The 22,508-nt window shown below is 39.3% G+C and overlaps 1 protein-coding gene across 3 annotated transcripts; it reads right to left on the bottom strand.

Annotated features, from left to right (window-relative positions):
• Nucleotides 1-104: 104 nt before the first annotated feature.
• LOC122986386 (solute carrier organic anion transporter family member 1C1-like) lies at nt 105-22,305 on the bottom strand. 3 transcript variants are annotated; one of them, XM_044357621.1, is made up of 16 exons: nt 22,236-22,305; nt 22,081-22,135; nt 17,312-17,482; nt 12,744-12,885; nt 11,452-11,584; nt 11,096-11,217; nt 10,227-10,373; nt 9,742-9,840; nt 9,023-9,271; nt 7,361-7,525; nt 6,533-6,728; nt 6,104-6,269; nt 2,387-2,571; nt 2,000-2,064; nt 1,543-1,660; nt 105-592 (listed from the first exon to the last, which is right to left on the bottom strand). In XM_044357621.1, the coding sequence occupies exons 3-16, from the start codon at nt 17,405-17,407 to the stop codon at nt 367-369; spliced, it is 2,109 nt and encodes a 702-aa protein (XP_044213556.1). In that variant the 5' UTR covers nt 17,408-17,482; nt 22,081-22,135; nt 22,236-22,305; the 3' UTR covers nt 105-366. The 3 variants fall into 3 exon arrangements, with proteins under 3 accessions (XP_044213556.1, XP_044213555.1, XP_044213557.1); XM_044357620.1 differs by having other exon boundaries at nt 22,081-22,303; XM_044357622.1 differs by lacking the exons at nt 17,312-17,482; nt 22,081-22,135; nt 22,236-22,305 and having other exon boundaries at nt 11,096-11,240; nt 12,744-12,831.
• Nucleotides 22,306-22,508: the final 203 nt, after the last annotated feature.

The following is a 22,508-nucleotide window of genomic DNA, read 5'->3' as shown; positions in this document are numbered from 1 at the left end:
GGCTTAAATGATGGTGTTTAACCATGTTATTCAGACGACTCTAAAAAAATCTAAATCTGAACATTGATTTTTATCAAGTTTAATCAAAAAAACAAAGACCAACATAGAAAATACCGCACAATTACATTCTTTTTCTACAAAAGTCTTCCATTCATGAAAAACACAAACACATAATTCTATACATTCCAGAAATAGCATGTTTTGTTTAGAAAATGACTCTTATTTCAGATATTGTACGTCTACACAAATCCTGTACAAATATATACTCTGTGTGCTATGAAAAGTGTCCACAGTGTGTGTTCCTCTTAACATCTGAAGTGCTCCACAGAGCCAGAAGAGTCAGTAGTGGAGAGGTTGTGCTGAGGCTCACAAGCGAGTCTCTCTGTTAGGATTGCAGTCCAACGCCAGTATAAACTGCTCACAGTGTATAGAGCTGTTCTCCTCTTTCCTCAGTGACTCCAGATCTGCACTCCCATTGGTCAGGGCAGCTTTCTCCTCCCTCTTAATATGTCTTTTGAGTAGAGGAAAGCCCAAAATACACAAAAAGAAAGAGACTGTCCTCAGGCCCAGTGTCAGGCCCAGGTACACTATCCTGCAAAAAAACAGAAGCAAGCAAAAGTTTTGGGGTAAAAAAAACAAATTGCACAACACACACTTGTTGCTCCACAACTAACTCCACACCATTGGCTCTCAGATGACTCAGACCTCAAAATAAAGAAAGAACAAGCTGATTCCCCGCACACTTTCAGCCTCTAGTCCAAAAACATTTTGTAGTAGTAGTAAAGTCAGTGCTAAACATTTTCTTGCCCTAAGAACAGGCCAAGAGTTCTGCAAGATTTCTTTCCATTTTATACTCTTTTTTTCTGTACATTTTCAATACAATTCACCACATCAAAAAAACTAGGTGACATTTACATTTGCCATATTTTTATAATTTTTTTTCAAACATATCAAAATGGGAAAAAAACTATTCTAAGACTGGTGACAACACCTCACAGTAATGCAACATACTTTCAGGAACACAAGTTTTCAAGGTGCACATCAGCCAGAAATACCAACTGTCAGAGGAAGTGATGGAAAATACCTATTATTTGCTGCAACTGACGGTTTAGTCTAACCTTCAGGTCCTTTCATGAGCTGTGTCCTTAAGTGGCAGTCTCTGAATTAGGTTGTAGCTAATACAGCCTTTGCAATGGCATCACCCTTGTGCCAGACTTATTATGTTCTGCCCCAGTAGTTGTGAGTATCTAAGGATAGCAAAGTTGTTTCTCCATCTTTCATCCATGTAACAATTTTGTACAGCCTCACAGTTCCACTAGTGTGGTTACAGACTTTTGGTCTTACAAACTGAACTCTAGGGTTTAAAAGTTGTTTAATACTAATGAAAATTGCATAGAGTTTCAGAATATAACTCAAAGACCACAACGGAAATAAGCCTTGTACTTTATTGTGTTTTCCTCAACATTTGTAAATACATGTGACCTGAGATCCTCCCTCTCATTGTGCCAAATAAAAAAACTAAACCTCTATAGATGAAATTACCTGTAAGCTGAGGTGTTATATATTCTGCATGCTCCTCTTCCTCCACACATCTTGTATCCCCATTTGAGGCATGTTGTGTCAATTATAGCTCCAAAGTATATAGGGGCTGGTATCCCAGCTGTTGTACAATGTAAAAAAACAATAGCATAACAATAAATACAGGGTTGCTTCAAGATGAGACATCCATCATTTGAAAAAAGTGGAATTTACATTTGACAAATGACAGAGTATTAAAAAAAAAATATTATAATTATAATGATGTTTACATTTTTAGAAACACTTAATGATGAGCTTCAAGTCACAGTTTGTTTCCATTATGACACAACCACATGCAAATCATTCAGGTAACTCTGCTCACTTCAACATATAGTATGCTGAATGTCAGGTCTTAGGAGATATCTGTCTGCATTCAAACTAACAAGACAGTAATGTACAGAATACTAAAGATGGTTCTCACCCAGAGTGCGAGTGGCCAACGTGTGGATTCCAAGAGCAAGGGATTTCAGCTCAGGCTTAATGCACCTGTAGAAACAAGACTGAAGTGTTAAAGCGAGACAGATATTTGCTACATTTGTACTGGAAGACATAACCAACTCTACAAATGGGCATTCCATTGATACAGTACTCTAAAGTACTTAAGTTAAAGATTGAATGCATACTTCTAATTTCTGGCGTTTTAAGTTATTTATGAAACATCTTCACTGATAATATTGTATACTTTGTAAGGAATCATTTTTATGATACTAACATGAATCATGACAAGATTATGTGACACTTCAACAATATGCTGCATGTGAAATGAGTCTAGTGATTTCAGTCTCTTTCAAGGGGGTTGTTGACGGACCTGATGAGCAGCACAAAGCCAGGTGTACCCCCAAGGGAGATGATGAAGGAACTGAGGACAGATAGAGCCAGGAAATATGGAAAGATTTTGTCACAGCTGTCCCTGCGTGGACACTGGCCCAGCGTGGCTGTTAGATTGCCTGGCTGGGCATCAGCCATCGCTACACACCTGCAATTGTCAAACACCTGACAAGAGAGGAATCAGAGGGGTTAGGCTTAAAGAGAGAAAACAATGAGTTTATCAAGATCAAGGTGTAATGCATGTACCAAAGTGTTGATCAAGGTGTAAGATTATGATCAAGATGCTGGCACAGATAGCTGCCTTGGTGTTGCACTTGCTTGTATTTCTTCTGTGTTTGTTTATTGTGCGGTCTCCCTTTCATATAACATTCACCGGGAGAGAACTGTTGAATATTCAACATTTCACTCCACAAACATTTTCATCAGGCTTTACACACCCAAAAACTTTTCTCAGAGATTTTGGCCGGAGGAGCAGCAGCTCTCTGTGGAGCTTAGAGGACATGCAGGTGAGGGAAGCGCACTGGAGCGCTGGTTAAGCTGCGACAACGGGGGTTCCGAACACCACTCCCGTCATTACATCTGGTGAATGTCCACTCTCTGTTCAATAAAATGGATGAACTGTTTCTCATAAACAGAACGAAGAGGGATTTTTCAGGATCTGCTGCCCTGTGTTTCACTGAAACCTGGCTTAGTGAGTCCATCCCTGACAGCAGTCTACATTGGCTGGGCTTCCAAATCCACCAAGCAGACCGTGTAATGGAGTTAATGAGGAAAACGAGGGGAGGGGGAATCTGCTTCTACATAAATGAAGGTTGGTGTACAGATGTCACAGTGTCAAGGAAAATATGCACTCCTCACCTTGAGACTATTTTCATCAACTGCAAACCGTTTTATTCACTGTGGGAGTTTTCCTCCTTTATTCCGGTTGGTGTTTATATCCCACCTCAGGCCAGTGTTAGTGAGGCCTTACAACATCTGGCTGACCAGATAACCAGCATGAAGCGAAAACATCCAGACTCCCTTCTCATTATCCTTGGGGATTTTAAGTGAGCAAACCTCAGCCATGAACTGCCAAAATACAGACAGAATATTAAGTGTCCCACCAGGGATATAAAACACACTGGACCACTGCTACACAGTATTAAAAGATGCATATCGCTCTGTTCCCCATGCAGCTTTGGGACTCTCTGATCACTGTCTGGTTCATCTTCTCCCAACCTACAGGCAGAAACTAAAAATTCAAAGCCTGTGGTTAAAACTGTGAAGAGACAGACCAACAAGTCAAAACTGGAACTACAGGCCTGCTTTGACTGCACTGATTGGAGTGTTTTTGAGGCTGCATCTACAGACCTGGACGAACTTACTGACATTGTGACATCTTACATCAGCTTTTTTGAGGACATGCGTGTTCCCACCAAAACTTGGTGCCCTGATTCACAGCAAAACTAACTTTGTCAGGCCAAGGAGGAGGCCTATAGGAGTGGGGACAGAAACCTGTACAACCAGACCAGAAACACACTGACAAAAGAGAACAGAGTAGCAAAGAGGAGCTACACTGAAAAGCTGAAAAACAAGTTTTCAGCTAACGATACTGCGTCAGTGTGGAGAGACCTGCAGGACATCACCAACTACAGGAAACCCACTCCCCACACTGCAGAGAACCTTCAATTAGCTGACAACCTGAGTGTGTTTTACTGCAGGTTCAATTGGGAGCGTGTCTGTGTTCCCTCAGATCTGGACTTCCGCCGATGAGGTAATGTTTCCGCCCGTCTGTTTGTTTGCTTTGTTTGTTTGTTTGTTTGTCTGTCTGACTGACCCTTACTCTAACCCTTACCCTAACCCTAACCCTTACCCTTCAGGGGACCCCAACAGTGCATTATGTGCATTATTGAAGGGCTGGCTCTGATGCTGAGGGAACATGGGGCCTAATTAGGATGGGGGAAAAACATTCATTAGGGAACAAAGGCTGAGGGCTGACCCTATTTGATCAAACCACTTTCACATTCCTCACCCGCTCCAACTCAGACATCACAAAACCAACTGCACCCCCTGCTATCATCTCCCCCATCCCCCATGACTCCCCACCAGCACAGACGGTCTGTGAAGAGGATGTATATCAGCTCTTTCAGAGACAGAAGATCAGGAAGGCACCAGGCCCAGACAGCGTGTCACCTTCTTGTCTAACAGTCTGCACTGACCAGCTGGCTCCCATCTTCACACGGTCCCCAAGAAACCCTCCATCACTGGACTGAATGACTACAGGCCTGTCGCCCTGACATCTGTGGTCATGAAGTCCTTCGAGAGACTGGTGTTGGTGTCACAGGCCCCCTGCTGGACTCTCTGCAGTTTGCCTACTGGGCAAACAGGTCAGTGGATGATGTAGTCAACATGGGACTGTACTACATTCTGCAACACCTTGACTCCCCAGGGATGAACACAAGGGTCCTGTTCATGGACTTCAGCTCAGCATTCAACCTGTCAGTGGATCACAAACTTCCTGATAGACAGGAAGCAGCAGGTGAGGCTGGGAGAAATCACAGCTGAACACACTCAAAACTGTGGCGATGACAGTGGACTTCAAGAGAAGCCTCCCATCACTCTCCCCCCTCACCATACTCAACAGCACTGTGTCAGCTGTGGAATCCTTCAGGTTCGTGGGATCTACAATCTCCCAGGACCTGAAGTGGAAGTCCAACATCAACACAGTCATCAAAAAGCCCCAGCAGAGGGTGTACTTCCTGCGCCAGCTCAGGAAATACAACTGTACTTCCATCACTGGAACAGGACAGGAACAGACCACAACGGACAGTCAGGTCTGCAGAAGAGATTATCACTGCTGACCTGCCCCCCATCCAGGATCTGTACACCTCCAGAGTTAGGAAATGGGCAGAGAAAATCACAGCACACCCCTTACACCCTGGACATAACCTGTTCCAACTTCTCCCCTCTGGTAGGCGCTACAGGTGACTCTACACCAAAACCACCAGACACACAAACAGTTTCTTCCTCCCAACAGTCACACTTATGAACAGTTAACTCACTGTGGCACTGTACAATAACCCTGGACACTAAAGTATCCACTGTACCTACAAATTATATATATATTTATTTTAGTCCAAAATACAAAATGTGCATTTCACTCACTACTGTATATCAGAACAGGTTGAATATACTGTACATAACCACCTACTATGCAGTAAGTATATAAAGTAACATCATTTTATTTAACGTTTCATATATATTTTATCACTCCTTGCACTCTTTACTTCTTTGCACTATTTGTATCCTGTTTACAGTTCACAGAAACAGTTTCACCTGTGACATATTTGTGTATATTTCTGAAGATTGTCGTGTTGTTATTCTGTGTAAGTACAATGAAAGCAACTAAACCGCAGATATGCAAATTCCTTGTATGTGTAGACATACTTGGCCAATAAAGATGATTCTGATCAACGACAGATGAGATGCAGCATGGCAGGAAACACTTGTACTATATGTAAATAATCATGCAAATAAAACCGAGATGTTATGTGCTACTCGGGAGGCATCAGCTAAAACTACTGCATGATTGTAGCAAATTATGACTAAATATTTTGCTCTGTTTAGATGGACTAAGGTCAGCCAACATTCCTTGTATTTATACTGTGTTCCTGTATATTATTGATCAATGTCATGAGGGCAGTGGTGCATGTCTGACCGTTTTTCTGCCAGAGCCAGTGGAGGAGGTGCATCCAGCCAAGCATGGGGACACGTAGGTGATCCCGTTCTCTCCACATACTGGATCCCACTCCCTCCTTGAGCACAGGCAACCTGAATTACAGTCGGAGAAGAGAGACCGCTCCTGGTAAGACAAGCCTTCCACCCTGCATGTGACAACATGAAGAAAATGCATATATTATTGACAGCTCATATGAAAGATTAATCAAATAAGAAGCCACAACTATTGCTGTGCATGGAATATGAAAATAGTGACACAGAAACACAACACAACACAAAGAGAACCCAAGGAAGTATGCTAGCTGTAATGATTAATTGCAAAATTGTCATTTATCCAAGCCTAGCCTATTGGTCTAAACATTACATATTAAACTAGGATGTGAGGGAAATGTACACAGGCGTCACATACCCAGTATATGAAACTGTGATGCCTGCCACCTTGGAGTTCTCACAGCTCATCGCTAAGAAAAAGAGTGACAGGAAGTAGCCCAGCAGAGAGGTCCCAAAGGCAAATTTAGCTGCTCCCATGACGCCTAGCTTGTACTTCTTCATGACAACCCCTCCAGAGAACATCCCGAGGGCCACAGCCGGGATGTTGATCATTCCTAGCCAAACCGCAGAATACAACAGATTCTTACAGGGATGGAGGATCAGGGAATGACTTGAACGAGCAACATCTTTCCCCAAAAGGGATCAAAGTCAGAACACTCATTCATATCAAAGTAGTTTCATTTATTTTTTATGTAAAGTGAACTGAAGTCATGTCGTGAAAGATGAAAATGACTTTTGATGGTTGAGGGGATATGGAGTGCATTTTTCATCATCCAACACCACATTCACTTGTTCGGTTGTGTGGATGAAAAGAACTGTCATTACATTGTCTTCACTTCCATCAGATTGACTTAATAGTAGGTCTCATTAATCTTTGTACATTTTAAATCAATGCCTAACTGTTATTTCACAATGTCCAACGATTATGGTAAACCTGGTTGTCATCCTGAAGCTGCTGCATTTACTTAAGAGGAATGTGGGAGTTGGAGCATTAAAGATTCATCAAAAGCTAGCTCATGAAACACTTATGATGACCATCCAGCTCACATCACTTTGCATCCTTAAATATTTTCCTTTCAGTGAGGCAACACAGGTTTTGAACAAGCTTGTAACTCATCTACAAAGATTAAGTGACCAGACAAAAATCTCCCAAAGCAAACATGAATTATGAAAAAAGTCTGCTTACCCATGAGAAAATTGGCTTTTGATGCTGACTGACCATAGTGTTGCTCAATGTATTTGGGCTTGTAGGTGACCATGCCAATGAGAGAGTTGAACTGAATGATGGTCACACACAAGTAGATAATGTACACAGGATTCCCAAGGAGACTCTTCAATGTGGGCACAAATTCTGTGTGGGGGAAGTACATTATGAATAACACTTAAAAAACAGACTATGCCTTTTTCAACACAGATGGGACCGTATTCACAGAGTATATCATCTTACCACTAGGAGTCCCTCTAACTGTCACTAAAGGTTCCTAGCTAACAGTTTATTCTTAAAACCAATTCACAAAGCTGCTGTGAGTAACTTTTAGTAAGGAAATGAGAGACAGTCAGTGGTGTGGCGTGAACTTTCCACTAGGGGAGGCTAGCCCTAGGTAGCTTTGTGTATTTTGGCTGTGAGCATGCGCTGTACAATGTTGTACAATGTACAATGTACATCATGTTTCTTCAATGAACTTACTCACTATCTCCACAGTGATTGGTTGACAAGTGACTGCGTCAGAGAATGTTAGGGAAAAAATTCATCAACACTCAGGGATAGATTAGATAGATAGAATAGGATGGAAAGACAGATATACAGTATAGATAGATTTCATAAATGAAAAAGGGTAAAATATTTACTTCTACTGTAGATTGTATCTGACAAACACCATCTACATGCTGATGCTGTGATATGTTTTTTTCCAGTTGACTGGAAAGATAACTGCATATAGTGCCTGTTTTACCATTTAATCCAGCAATGGCCATGAAATCATCTTTATTCATTGATTTTTTGTAGTTGATGATAATGTAATGTGCACGTCAAATGTCAAACAAAGTGGGTCCTGAAGAGCATACTCTTGGTTTGATGAATAATTCTAACAGTCGACTTTTATATTGTAAGTTCATCAGCGCCAAACTGCATTTTCTGGTGGAGAATTGTGTAAATGGTTATTTCTGGTGGTGTTGTTTTTTAATACTTTGGTTAACTGATTGATTCCTTTAACCACCATTAAAATGTACTTTATAAATTTCATTATCTGTGATTTTTTCCAAAATCCTGAAGTAAGTGGGCACATTACCTTTTGAGGAGGTCTTAGTGACTTAGGAGTCCTCTGGTCTACCTCTAACTTCTCTCAGACTTAGGAGCTACTTTTAGCGCTATAAGGCATTATGAACTAGTTTTAGACCAAAAGTGTAGGAATCCTAAAGTTAGGACTGATACACCTCTTATTTTTAGGAAGGGTTAGGGTTAGGATTAGGGCTCTCTCTCCTCAGTTAGGATCTACTTTTAATGTTTTTCATAAACTTTTCATAATTTACAGATTATTGTATGTAATGTAATATGGCACAACCTTTCAATAAAAGGTTCTACATGGATCTGAAGACAATTTATAATCATTAGAAGAAATAAAATTTTGAAAAATTCAGCTTGCAGTTCTAGCAGAAATGTGGGCCAATAAATACATCTAGTTATTTACTGGCCCACTCAACTGCAGTTATTTATCTGGTGATGGCAGTAAAAGAGAAATGTATTACATTACTAAAGATTCCACTGACTACATACGATGCCAACACTCAATATTTATTGCAAGCAGTAACATTTTCCCAAAATTACAACTTGATGTGCCTGTAATCATACCTTTGGCCATCTGATGTAAATTAGCCGGCTCCTCAGGTCTGAACTTGTGCTCCATGGTCGGGGAATCCTTGATAAATCTGGTCTGCTCTGGAGTGCAGCTGGTATCGTGTTTATCCACTGGCATGGGCAGTGATTTGGGCAGGAACCAGAAAGGAACAGCAGACATCAGGGTGATGGCACCAGCAATGAGGTAGCCCAGCCACCATGCTCCCACCCAGCGGGCATCAGCAGGGGTAATAGTCACAGTCTCTGTGAAGTGATAAGGACCCTATCAGCACAGTCTGTGGATTCATTTAGTTATAGAGCACATTCATTTCAAAGGCAAGGAAAAATTATTTATATAACAATTCATATACCGAGGCAGTTTAAAACTGCATTACATACACTTAAACTTCAGGGCTGTGGTAAATGTTCAAAGGAAACATTTCATAACTTAAGGAAATGTCTCCCAACTTATATTGTTGAACAGAGAGGTTTACAACACCTTCAAAGCATTTGCTTCCCAGTTAGATTATACTGTATCACCTCTTGGCACGTGTGTTGTGTCTTGTGCAGCTTTAACACTGTCATGTACAACAACCGGTTTCCAAATTTAACTCCTCACAGAGGAATGTGAGTGAATTTGAATGAATGATAAATCTACAGAAACAACCAAACAAGATCAGCATAGTTTATCAGTCAGCTATAGTCATAGATGACAGTTTCCTGAGCTCACTCACCCATGTCCACATAACCAATGTCAACATAGATCTTAGCACACAGCGATCCCAGCAGGTACCCAAAGACAGGACCAATAATTGATATGGTTTGGACACAACCTGTAATATACAACAAAGAAAGACTTTTTTATTATGTACTTATGCAAAGTGGAATGACAATAAAACTGTCAAACAAATTACACAGGTGATCCTAGAAGTAGTGCCATGCCAACGAGAGAATGGTGAATTATTACTCTATTATGTGCAATCACCATCCTTATATGTGTTATTTATAATATTTCACAGTGTATAGTGTACAATATATCATATAATATGTTAGGCACAACAGATATTATCTCAATAATAGCACTGTGGTCTCAAAAAACATAAAATACATTATTTCCTGGTTGCCTGAATATGTAATATTTTCATTCAGACATGAATAATTATTAATTGGATTTAAAATTAAGCAACCCACAAACATAGACAGAAATCAGATGTATTACCGATATAGAGGGCGGCGTTTTCAGACTGTGCATAATCATCAATATAGGAGATTCCCAAAGGTTGTACAGGAGTCTCTCCAATCCCACGCAGAACATTTCCCAGAAACACATAGATCCACATAGAAACACTAGACTCTCGCTCACAGCCTACAGTCAAAAATGAAATAAGAAAAATGAGCTGAGAATTTATAATTACAAGACTGACAAAACATCAGATCTACTTTGGCCGATGATGAACTAAATCCTTCCCTCACTGGAATGTCGTATGCCGATGAATGCACTAAATTCTTAGCATTGATTTGAACCATCATGAGACAGTTGGTTTTGGTGTAACACATCCGGTCAACTATAGCCAACCTGTCCTCACAAGAAAAACGATAGTATTCAGCCCTATAGTTACGTTTACATCATCTAGTGGTCATAGTAATTATGACCTGGGGAAGTGACGCAACTCAGATGACATCAATGAAAGGTGACTTGATAATATGATTTTGCCTTATTAGGAAGTTTTTGTGCCTTGACCTAACCAGACTTTAACCACAGTGTTGTCACACCATAAAACATAATTATTTTTTAACAGTGATTTGTAACGATTTTGGAAAGTGGCTTATTACAGTCCTATGGGTCATTCTGGAGTGCATTACTATGGCTGCAAGATGGTGTAGGTCTTTTTATGCTGTCTGAATTTTAGACCTATACTGTTGTTTAATTATGAGGATGTGTTGCAGGTACAGCAGTAAAGTTACTGAGAATGTCTAAATTTGCTGAAACGTCCTCTGTCACATGTGGGTCACAAGATGGAACAAACAATTCAGAGGAACAGTTTTCTTAATAGATCAGAGTAAGGATTCTTCTACTCCTGGTCTTACCTCTAGAGGGTAGTATAGAGGGTCTGTCACCTGCCCTGGAGGACTCAGGTGAGCTTACTGGACATGGAGAGAGGTTATTGGTTGAATTCACTGAAGATCTAACTGATGTTTCGATCTTATAGCTGCGTACAAAATACCAATGTGACTGTTAAACAAGGGAAGGGAGAAAGCATCAGGTATCGTTAGATACTCACAATGTGAAGCACAAATAATATACATCAAAGACTAAAATTACAAAGTGCAAGAAATACTGTCATTACATTATGTCGACAATGCTTGAAGACTTAGATCAAAGAAACACATAGGTGGATTTTGTGAAATACGGCACGTGCATACAGACATGACATTTTGCCTACCGGCCAATGATGAAATGAGGCATGGCGATCAAGAAGGTCCCGAAAGACATCAAGATACATCCAATTGCTATGATCTTGGGTCGGTGAAGCTTGGCACCAAAATAACTCACAAAGGCAATCACCAACAAGTTTCCTACAGGGTTAAGATGATCAGAAGAGGAGATGGAGATGAGGCATTAAATATGAGACTTATGTAGAGAAAATCACAATTATAGTATTCTATACAGTTTTTATACAAGTCTGAGAACATCTAAATCAATCTTTTCTGATCAAAATCAGTCATCTAAGAATATATAATCTCTTATAAACCCTGATTCTGATCTGTCTTTGAATGGGAATACACCACGGAGGCAATCGTGAAGTGTGCTGTATTGTACTGAACAGGCTGACAAGCAGTAGAATCATTTTCCTGAAGAGGTATTCATATAGAGGAGACTAGACTTTACATTCAGATAGCTGTACCTGCTGTACATTAAGCAAGGATATACTGGAAAACAGGTCAGCACTTTTTTATAAAATATATTTGTTCTCTATCATGAAACTGGTCTGTTGGTCTGCTGCATGGCATTGCTTTGGTTCCTTAATTTGAAAATTACACTGACTACAGACTAAGATGGGCTGTGCAGTTTGTTGTAATTTTTTTTATGGTCATTTTATGTTTAATCTTTAGGATTTTAAATACTATAAAACACTTTTTTTATTTCTAATTTTACTGTAAATCATTCAATTGGTTTTGAAAGCTGTTTGATAAATAAAGCTCTTATCATTTTTAATGTTATTTTAACATTTGTTTTTGCATCTGCATGTCATATAGAGCATCTCATTCACTGCTTACTGGGTTTTCACAGAGAGGGTGGAGCTGTGGTGTCTCTTAACTCCACTGTATATCAATTACAGCATCACCAGTCTTATCAGAGAGCTGTGTAGGTCGTGATCAAAGTCAGTGCGAGTATTCACATTTATTTTTAGTTATATAAGTGCAATATTACATATATTTCATTCAGTGTCCCCAGTCTGTTTTGTAACTATACAAATCATTACAAAATCTCTCTACTCCAAGCCTTCATATGTAGCTTCAAAGGATTTTTCGCTCATTATGAGTCAATTAGGTATGCGACCAGTGACTATTCTGAGCTCAAAGGGGATGTATATAGGCTATAGTGTCAAGCCTGCTGACATGCTGAGGACATATTCTTGGCTTACTTGCATTAGCATCTAAATGCTTCAAAACATGTGCATGAATAGCCAGTAAATAAAGAGACACATGGACAAAAGGGAACCGGGAAACTCACCTATTTCAAAGCTCCCATCTATGATGCCGATCAGATAACTGGGGATGTCAAATCGCCTTTCTAGTTGTGTAATTGTGCTCTTCATGTAGCTGCCAGATAAAGCTTTGGCAAAGTAGGCAAAGGACAAGGCAGCGAGGAACATCTACAGATATACAGAAAGAAAAGACAGAACACTGCATCAAACAAGGTGGCTCCGAAGTGCTTCTCTATTTGTATTTTAAAAGCATGTATATACGCCTGTATTAATATTATTACCATCATTAGTAGTAATACATTTCAGATGCTGTAGTTCAAACTCAACTAAAACTCAGTGAGCAAAGCAGCCACAGTTGGAAGGAAACATGAAAAGTCATAAAATCAAACTCAAGAGGTTTGACTGAAAAGCAAAAAAAAAAAAAATAGCTCAAACAAAACAATAAAGTACACTCATTTATCTGGGCACTAGCTTGTCATTTAGTGCATGTATTTCTCTGAGTGAGTGTATGTATACTGTGCAGATACACTTGTATAAAAGCTAAGCTTGCAATGTGCTGTTAAAGCTTTGGCCAGAGGTTGTATTGAGCTCCCTTCTCCTTTTGCTCAGCCACCTGTGGACACTGACAGTCTGTAACAAAGGAAGGATTAGAGAAGCCAATCCCACTAGGACATAGGCACATCCACTGCACTATGAGCTGACAGACCGACCGACATGCAGTATAATTGGAAACAGGTGAGAGGTAACCATAGCCTGCACTCTTAGGAATGAAAATAGCCTGAGCTCAGAAGAGACACGCGCCATCTATCACCACACAAATGCATATATTCTCATGTTTCAGTATTCAGCTTAAATCTTTCTGATGTCATTTGAAAGCAAGTAAACTAAATTCACATATGATTGGTTTTGACACAATGATATTATTATGATGAATTGTAAAAGGAGGTTGTGCTTCAACAATGGGATTCTCAGTGGAGTGCTAAACCCAAAATCCAGTGAGCATGTTCCAAAAAATATGAAAAGGTAGCACATCCTGATTTCCAAGTCAATTCATCACATTGCATATTTGTGACGTGATGTGAGCCAAATAAACAAGTGAAATGTTAGTATTTTATCCTCCTTGACATGGAAATTTAAGATATTATTATCATATTTGAAAGATACATCCTTAGTAGTGCTCCAAAAAGTGTTCCAAAAAGAAAAAAACAACTCAGGACAATTCACAGCTGAGTTTCCAAACATCCAACAGTGAGTGAGTAAGTACACAATATACAAAATTATTTTTCATATCATAATAAATGATAAACATTATCATTACTCAGTCACATAATGTATTTACAATATATATAGCATAGTATGTATATTGCAGTTCTATGAAATTTACTCAATAAAAAATGATCACAGTTTGTGTTTTGGTTTAGAGGACCAAAGAATCAGAATACTTGAAAGTGAACAAACTCAAGTGCAAATTCATTCTAAAACTGAATATTAAACCTGAAAATCAATCCTTATATTTATAGATAGACATGATAATGTGTGCAAAGTGCAACACTCTTATCATGGCCAAAAATGGAAAATTTACTTGAAGTGCAAAAGCTTGATGTTTTGGTCTTACAGCCTTCATCAGATATACTAACAACGTTTTTTTTTTTTCATTGGTAATATGCAGTAATATTACATCTAAACTTTAAAATACCCATCTATTGAAGAAAAAAACATTTCTATTAGTCATTCAGTATTCTCTGGTGATGGAAACAGGGTGAAATAATCAGCTGCAGTAAATAGTTGGTCATGGTGTCATCCGCATAACATTGAAAACTGGCGTTATCTGTTTAGATCACGGCTCCAAGTGTAGGAATAAATTAAAATGTAAATGGTTAAGCATTAAGCCTTGAGACACACTGCATATAATATCTGCTCTATACTGGTGACCCAAAGAAACGGAGAAATCTCTATTCAGAAGTCAGTCCTGAACAACATGAATACTGAAAGCATTGTGCTCATGTCTGATAGAACCAATATGAAGTTTAACAATTCTTGTGTATAGATTAATTACATGTTAAGGTATCAGTGTAGGGCTAAGCTCTCTGTACTGTGTGCCCAACTCAGTGGCAAGTGTAAAGACAATGCCTGACATGTGCATACAGCCTAACAAACCAGGTGAGACATTTCATCCAACAACTGCCAAATTTAATAAGCAATTTTTCTCTCTCTCTCTCTCTTTGTGCACCTGTGGTCTCAATTAACACACGGACGCAGAGTGAGAGATGAGAACAAAGATACAGGCCACGGTGGAGAAAGACTTTGCTACAACCTCTGTCAATCATTGTAAATAAAAGAGAAATCTGTGAGGAACTATGGCAACCACCTGGGTGGTCTGCAGCTGATTAATACATCTCTCAGTGTAAGCACAGACTTCAGTCTCATGTCAAGTGCATAATTACCATTCGTACAGCAGAATATAACTGGATATAATTCTTCAGCAGGAGTGCTGAGGCACGATAAGGTTCTCATATGTGTGCCTTAATAATGTTCACTTGGGAATCTTGCAACTTTATTCCAACATCATAGTGTCTACAAATGCCATCATTCAGAGAAACCTTAACCACTTTTTGAAACTTGGAATGAGGAATGTTATTAAACTATTTTTAAATCTTTTCTTGAAACTGACTTTTACCATTGTTTTGTAGCTGTCCATAATCCATCCATCCAGATTTATTGTGTTACCATTGCTAATCTTTCTTTTTTTTTTAATCTGGCTGCATCTAATTTGTCCTGTGAGGTACTTTGTAACTTTGCCTTCTAAAAAACAAGTTTTGAAAAGTGTTGTATAACTAAAAAATCCTCAAAAAGGTCTTGTTTTGCAGGCCAGGGGGTGTCCTTAGTTTCATTTTAGCTTTCATGATATGGTTTTGCAACCATTGTAAATAGTGTTTAGGAACTAATAAATACATTAAGGTTTTAACTTATGCTGTAATGGTTTACAGGGTGGCAAATAATCACAAAAGTCTTGTTGTGAGAGAAGTGTCATTCTTTTTTTCTATAGTAATAACCAAATGTTGTATACTGCCAATAATTCATATTGTCAAAATACCTAAAAACTTTCCACTTTTTTAAAAACTGGGTGTAATGGTCCATGTGGTTTATGCACTGGAAAAAGAACCAGAAAAGTGAGACGCATTTAAACTAGAATCTAAAATAGTATGTTACTTTGTGGTAACAACTATTTGACAGCTACTTGTATTTCACAATATTTGCATGTGTGCCACAATACAGCACATGTACAATATGTGGAACAATCCTAATCTGCACTAAACAAAAATGCAGAGTGCTGCTGTGGATATTATCAACACGTGTGCTACAGGCAGACAAAAACCCTTTCTCTACATAGGCTGAATGAATGTGATGAATGTTGTATCAAAAGCACCATGCTGAGACCTTCATTGTAGGATTACCACACACAGAAGGAAAACACATGGACAAAAAGGCAGCATGACTGGAATTCCTTATTATTGTTGCTTGCAGCTGCACAAGTATTTCACTAAGCAGCTTTTTAATTATTGTCCAATGTGCTTCTTAATCCAATAAAGAGGTACAGACCCTCCTTTCTGACCTCTTTTACAGCGACTTAATACCCAGTCCAAAGGGCACAAAGAGCTGCTGCACCCAACACCTTGCATGGTCATCAACTCGGCCTTCCAGTAACATGCAGCACGCTCAACACAAACTTTAAGTGGGTGTTGAAACATTCATGGATTTACATCCACATGCACACGTTAAAGTGATTTTATTCGGCTAGTCGTCCATAAAAATAAATGCCTTCTAAATGACCTGGCTGAAGAAATCATAGTGCAGCAGAGTTGACTTGAGCTAGAGCTTTTACATATTCTCCACACACATGAAACACACTTACAAGAGGGTGCATTCAGCAACACATACACTCAGTGCCTCTCTTTCTTACACACGTGATCCCAGTTGTAGGACAGTTATTTGTGTGTCTCCTCTAGGCCAGTCAGATGACTTTGAAAATGAAAGACATGTGGACCCTCTGTCCTTGCAGGCTGAAACACTTCATGCATGTTCTTATGACTGGTGGATAACACTGTCCCTCCTGGGCTGTGCAGTTGTACAGTATTATGACTTTTTTCCCCTCTCTGCAACTTTCAACACTGGATCTTTGTACGGTCAAACAATGTCCTGCAAGTCTGGAGGAACACGTGTAGATAAAGATATTTCCAAGTCTGATATACTGTATGTAACACTACTCTGAAATTTTGTTACTGAGGGTGATACTGTTCTGAAAGTTGTGGATTTCAGCTTTAAAAGTTGCATGGAATTTAATGTTAGCAGGAAAAATATGAAAACAAAAGTGTCAATGTCCACATTTTTAACTGTGATATTAGCAAAGACATTTACAGTATGCCAAAGTTTTGACTAAATCTGTGCACATAAAAGTTAAACCCAAATTTTTTATTGAAATAAGCCAGTCCACACATGCATCTAAGCACACTAAAAGTTGAAGAAGAAACTGTTACACATGTTTCTATCGGGTTTGCCTAAAGTTCAAATAAAGGTCTTGTTGGGGTCACAGTACCTTCAGATTGGGGTGGCAGGAGTTCTTCACTGTTGAGGAGGGAGGGTTGTTGTCAGGAGTCCAGCTGCCTGTGGCTGTGTTGTCCATTTTCTTCATGGGAGCCTCCTACTGTACTTTGCCTGGGCTGCGGTGTCTCTTCAGATGATTTGTTATGGTTGTCTTCACTAACGCCTGTTTGAAAGAATTGAGATTTAGAGATAAAAAGTGATCTGTCAAGCCCATTTTGCTACAACAAATTAGATTTTGTATTGTTATAGGTTTAGTATAACTAAAATAAGGCTGATGACAGAATTTAAAGGAGTACTTTCATGCCATAAGTTGGTTGGATGATAACATTGATATCACATCAGCTCTCCGTATTCACAATAGATACTGTATGTCTAAGATGTGTATAGTCTAGTTCCACCAAGGTGCCTTCCATCAACTCCAAAGAGTTCCCATTCACATATTGTATCTATGTAGCAGTTAGCTTGAGAAGTGAAGCTATTTTTTGACCAACAACAGCACACAGCATTTCAAAAGTCTTGTTGTTATAAGGAAGTTATGGTTTTACACAATTCCATAACTCTGGACAACACCCAGGTGATTCTTGGCTGTGCTGATGACTAGCATAACTAATGGCATGCAATACAATGGCGTACAAAGGCTTCCTCTCCCCTCATTTGGCAAAAGTTAAAGTTAACTGTCTCCCTTTGCTTTCAGTGTTTGGCAAAACACTTCCTGAACTGTGTAAATTACATTTAACCGAGCTTCACATTAAACTCCTGGTAATACAATTTCCCAAAAATGAATATTCCCTTTAAGTAATATTGATCTGTGCTAATTATTTGAACCACAGCTAGCTTAATCTTCGGAAGGAGACTGGAGAATCTGGTCTTGTTCAGATTCTAGTTGTGGAGCATTAAAAACCTTGGACCAAAGGCTTTGTGACTTTCAAGCTCTGTCTGCAACTCTCTAAATCTGGGATGTTTCAAAAGGCCAAAGAGGATTCTGCACACATGTAACATGTGAAGCACTAGTGCAATAATAAATACCCATAAAGTACAGTAACAATAAGAGATTTACAGTATGTATGCATATATGTGTGTGTGTGTGTGTGTATTATTGTTGTTCTTAACTGTTTTCTTTGTTTTGTTTACTGTGAGCATGACAATAAAAAATCCTTGAATTACCATAAATAAGTTTCCCTACACAAAAAACTGTAACCCCGATAAGAAGTGGGTGAAGACAATGGATGAAAAACTGAATTAAAGAGTCATGATTGACTCACACATCACAAATCTTATCTAATGCAAACAAAGTAAATGGCTGCATTTATATAGCGCTTTATCCAAAATGCTTAACACTTTGCCTCTCCTTCACCCATTCACACACACACACACACAGATGCTTATACATACCTCTATCTCATCTTGTATTGACTACTGTAATACACTTTTCTCCTCGCTTAGTATGTCTGCCCTTGATCGTCTGCATGCAATTCAGAATGCTGCCACAACACTACTCACTAGGTCAAGCAGACGGTCTCACATTACCCCTATACTTATATCTCTTCACTGGCTCCCTGTTGCGTATAGGATCCAGTTTAAAATTCTTACTCTTACTTACAGAGCACTGCAAGGTCAGGCTCCTGCATATGTGGCTGATAAACTTCACCCTCCCTCACCAGCTTGCTCTCTTAGGTCAAATAAGCTAAATTTACTGTCTGTCCCACACGCCTGACTTAAGACCCGTGGTGATTGAGCTTTTGAGGCTGTAGAACCTAAACTGTGTAATGCTCTGCCCACACTCGTACGGTCTGCTGATTCTGTGGATTCTTTTAAAAGGCAGCTAAAGACACATCTGTTTAGACAGGCATTTGGGTAATCTGTATGCACCAGGTCTACATTTTCTGTATTTATTGTGTATTTTTATTATGTATTGTGTTTTTTAGTTTTGTACTTTTTAAACATGTGGCTCGGGTAGCCACTTCAACTTCTATGTTTTCTTTCTTGTATGTTGTATAATGCTCTTGTAAAGCACTTTGTGACTTATGTCTGCGAAAAGCGCTTTACTTACTTAGACTGACACACTGATGGCAGCAAGCTACCATGCATGGTGCTGGCCTAACGATCAGGAGCCATTTGGGGTTCAGTGTCTTGCCCAAGGACGGGAGGAGCCTCTTATTTAACCTTAAACCCTGTGATTAGTGGTCGACACAAGCTACCTCCTGAGCCAAAGTGATAGTAGTTTTCAAGAGGGACCAAGAAATAGAATGTAAACATAATTTAACGCAAGGTCAAGCAGAACTGCAAAACATCCCCTTTTCTTAAACATTGGTGACATGATTGCAGATGACAATCCCATGATGTGAAAAATGTGCAGTCAGAAAGACAAAATGTATCACAGTTTGAAGAAGCTCCTAGAAGAATAGAGCTTATAGAAAAACTAAACCAAGTTACCAACTACTCCTACTGTCTGCCTGGACTATTCTGGAAATAGAAGAAATACTAGTTTAAATGCACATGCAGTACTTCTGATCATCTGTCATCACCACCAACACCCTGCCGTGGCCACGTGGACCTTTCTCTTTAATTTAGGTCTAGACAAAAACAAAAAAACACAAAAGTCCTGTAGGCATCATTTTCTTTCTGAAGAGAGGTATAATTTTATAAAATGTTCTTGTGAACATGATGCTAAGTGCTTTTTAGAAAAGGCAAAGGTTAACTTCAAGAGGTATCATAGTGTATCACAGTGATGACTGACAGAAAAATGTGTAAAGAAAAACAAATCTAAGTCAGAATTCAATTATGGATACAGTTGCATGATTAGGCTGTAAATTACTGGGTTTCGGGAGAAATCTGTAAACAGCCAGGTTTGTGTTCTGTTGAACAGTCCTTCTTTTGCAGTTACAATGTTTATGCAATGATATTCTCTCCAATTGAGATTTTTAAAAAACTATTTTGCAGAGGGAATCTGAGAAATAATGTGACAGCAAACAGGTTCCAAGAAAAACGTAAACACACTCCAAAATGTAGTGATATGTAAAATACTAATCTTGACTACAACTGTAAGTCATCTCAGGAGAAAATCAGGAAGGCAACGAGTGTCAGCAAGAGCATGTGAGCAAGAGGAAAATACTTCTTTTAATAACCAATAAGTAACTGATATTTGCATTAAGTCTGTTTAGTGTTGGTGACCTATTAATGGTGACATGATGAGAAACAGATAGAGATAGACACAGAGAGCATAGCAGAGCTGTGACACTGTTTAAAATCCAGATTGCTTAATCAGTGACATGACAACTCCCTATGGATCCTTCCTCCCTGCACCAAACCACACTATTGCTTTGAACTCTGCAAGGAAATAAATGTAGCTGTAGCTGACGACATACATACAAAGGATTTCATGCTCTAACCTTTACAAATATTTACAGTTTTTTGGCACAGCAAGACTGTCAAATATACTGACCTACATTTCTGTTATAAGCAAGGGGGAAGTGCTTATTTTCTGTAGTACTGACCTACCAATCAACTCTAAGCCTACCACCTACTGAGGCTGCACGTGGATGGAGGAGGCCATTCATCCCATCTAACCACCATGTAATGATAAGGTGATGACAACAATGGCTTTCCTTTCGTAAAAAAAATCTTTTAAACTGCGTCTCACATGCAAAGACTGTGAGCAAAGTATTTCACGCACAGCAGTCAAAATATTTCATCTGCTTCTTCGTTCGAAGCTTGTGTCTGACTGACTGAGGGTTTTGCTCCAAGAGAGGCGGTTAATGGGCCACATTCCCTTATGCACAATTACACTGCCTTCTCTCCAGAATCACTGTGGGATTCAGACAAGACTGCCCATTCATGTCCATACAGCAGGGAGGGAGGAGTTGTCTTAAGGTGAGTGAATCTGTGAGTTATCTGCAGAAATTTTAAGTTATAACTCTTTTGTGAGTCCAAATCCCACTTCATCTCCTCAAATATCCCCTGTTGCATCTGCGTGATTTTAGGCATGGTGTTAAATCTAAATATAATGCATACCTCAATATATATTACTGAAATGCATCTGTCGTTTCTACTAAAACCTGCTGTCTTTTCATATTATAATACATTCATGAGCACGGTTTTAATGATACAGACAGTTTCAGAGTATATTAATAAAATAAAAATGAGTTATTAGCATTTGAAGGCAGTGACCGACCGCCTCATCAGGATTCTTGACAGTAATCCACAAGTGTTTGACTGTTGTAAAGCTGAATGACCTTTGCACTTATAATCACAGGGGTGCAAATCAGAAAAAAACTGTGAGGGGGTCAGAGACTTTGAAACCCACTGACTGATTTTAAACAAACTGATACTGAACAAACAATACACCAAGAAACAGGAAGTAAACTTGTTCTAAGTTCAAAGAGAATTTTAAGCAATATTCAGTGGACTAGGAATAAAGGTATAGCAACAATCATGTGATCTCTGATGAATTATTGGTGAGACCACATGCACTCAGGTTAATTAATCAATGCATATTGAGTAAAGAGATAAGCTTTCACTGGATTCTGCAAATCCCCTGCTGTTTCCACTGACAGCTGTGTGTGCACTGCACCGGTTAAGTGTTTGCTGATGCAGAGTTGATGCTTCACTGGCACTGGGATATTTTTGGTCTATCACTTTGATTCTGCAATTATCTGAAGTCATATCACTGCCACACGCCCCTGGATATACATAAAATGTCAAGAAATCAATATCCGCATGATTTATTGTAAGTCTTCTCCAAAACAGAACATGATGACTTACCCAACTCGGAGGTTCAACCTGTTCCCTTAGCGACGGCTCCTCTTACTTCTTCTTCCTTATTTACAAATAAAAGAAAAGACGCAAGGAACACTATACCGTTTTGCAGAGCGGCTTCAGTCGCTTAACATGACCCTGTTTCCATCAAGTCACCTCACCATACTGTACACGCTCGTCGGCGGCGGTGAACAGGAGGATGAAACTGTTTTCAGTGGAAACGACAGGGTGGATACTGAGCACTGTGTTCACTGTGAAGCACACGTGATGCGCTAAAGAGAGCTGCGAAAACTCCTTGCCATACCATATTACCACCCTTCTCCCTGCGCTTTAATACGCTGGAGAAAGCGGTGAAATGTGCCAACACCTGCAGTGTGTCGGCAAAATTACACAAAGCCATGATTCAGATTTCCACAGTTATTAACTAAATTGCC

This window comes from Thunnus albacares, chromosome 7 (assembly GCF_914725855.1).
Source record: "Thunnus albacares chromosome 7, fThuAlb1.1, whole genome shotgun sequence".
Classification (NCBI taxonomy): Eukaryota; Metazoa; Chordata; class Actinopteri; order Scombriformes; family Scombridae; genus Thunnus; species Thunnus albacares.
Note: the sequence above shows the minus strand (reverse complement) of the source record. Positions and strands in the feature narration are given on the sequence as shown.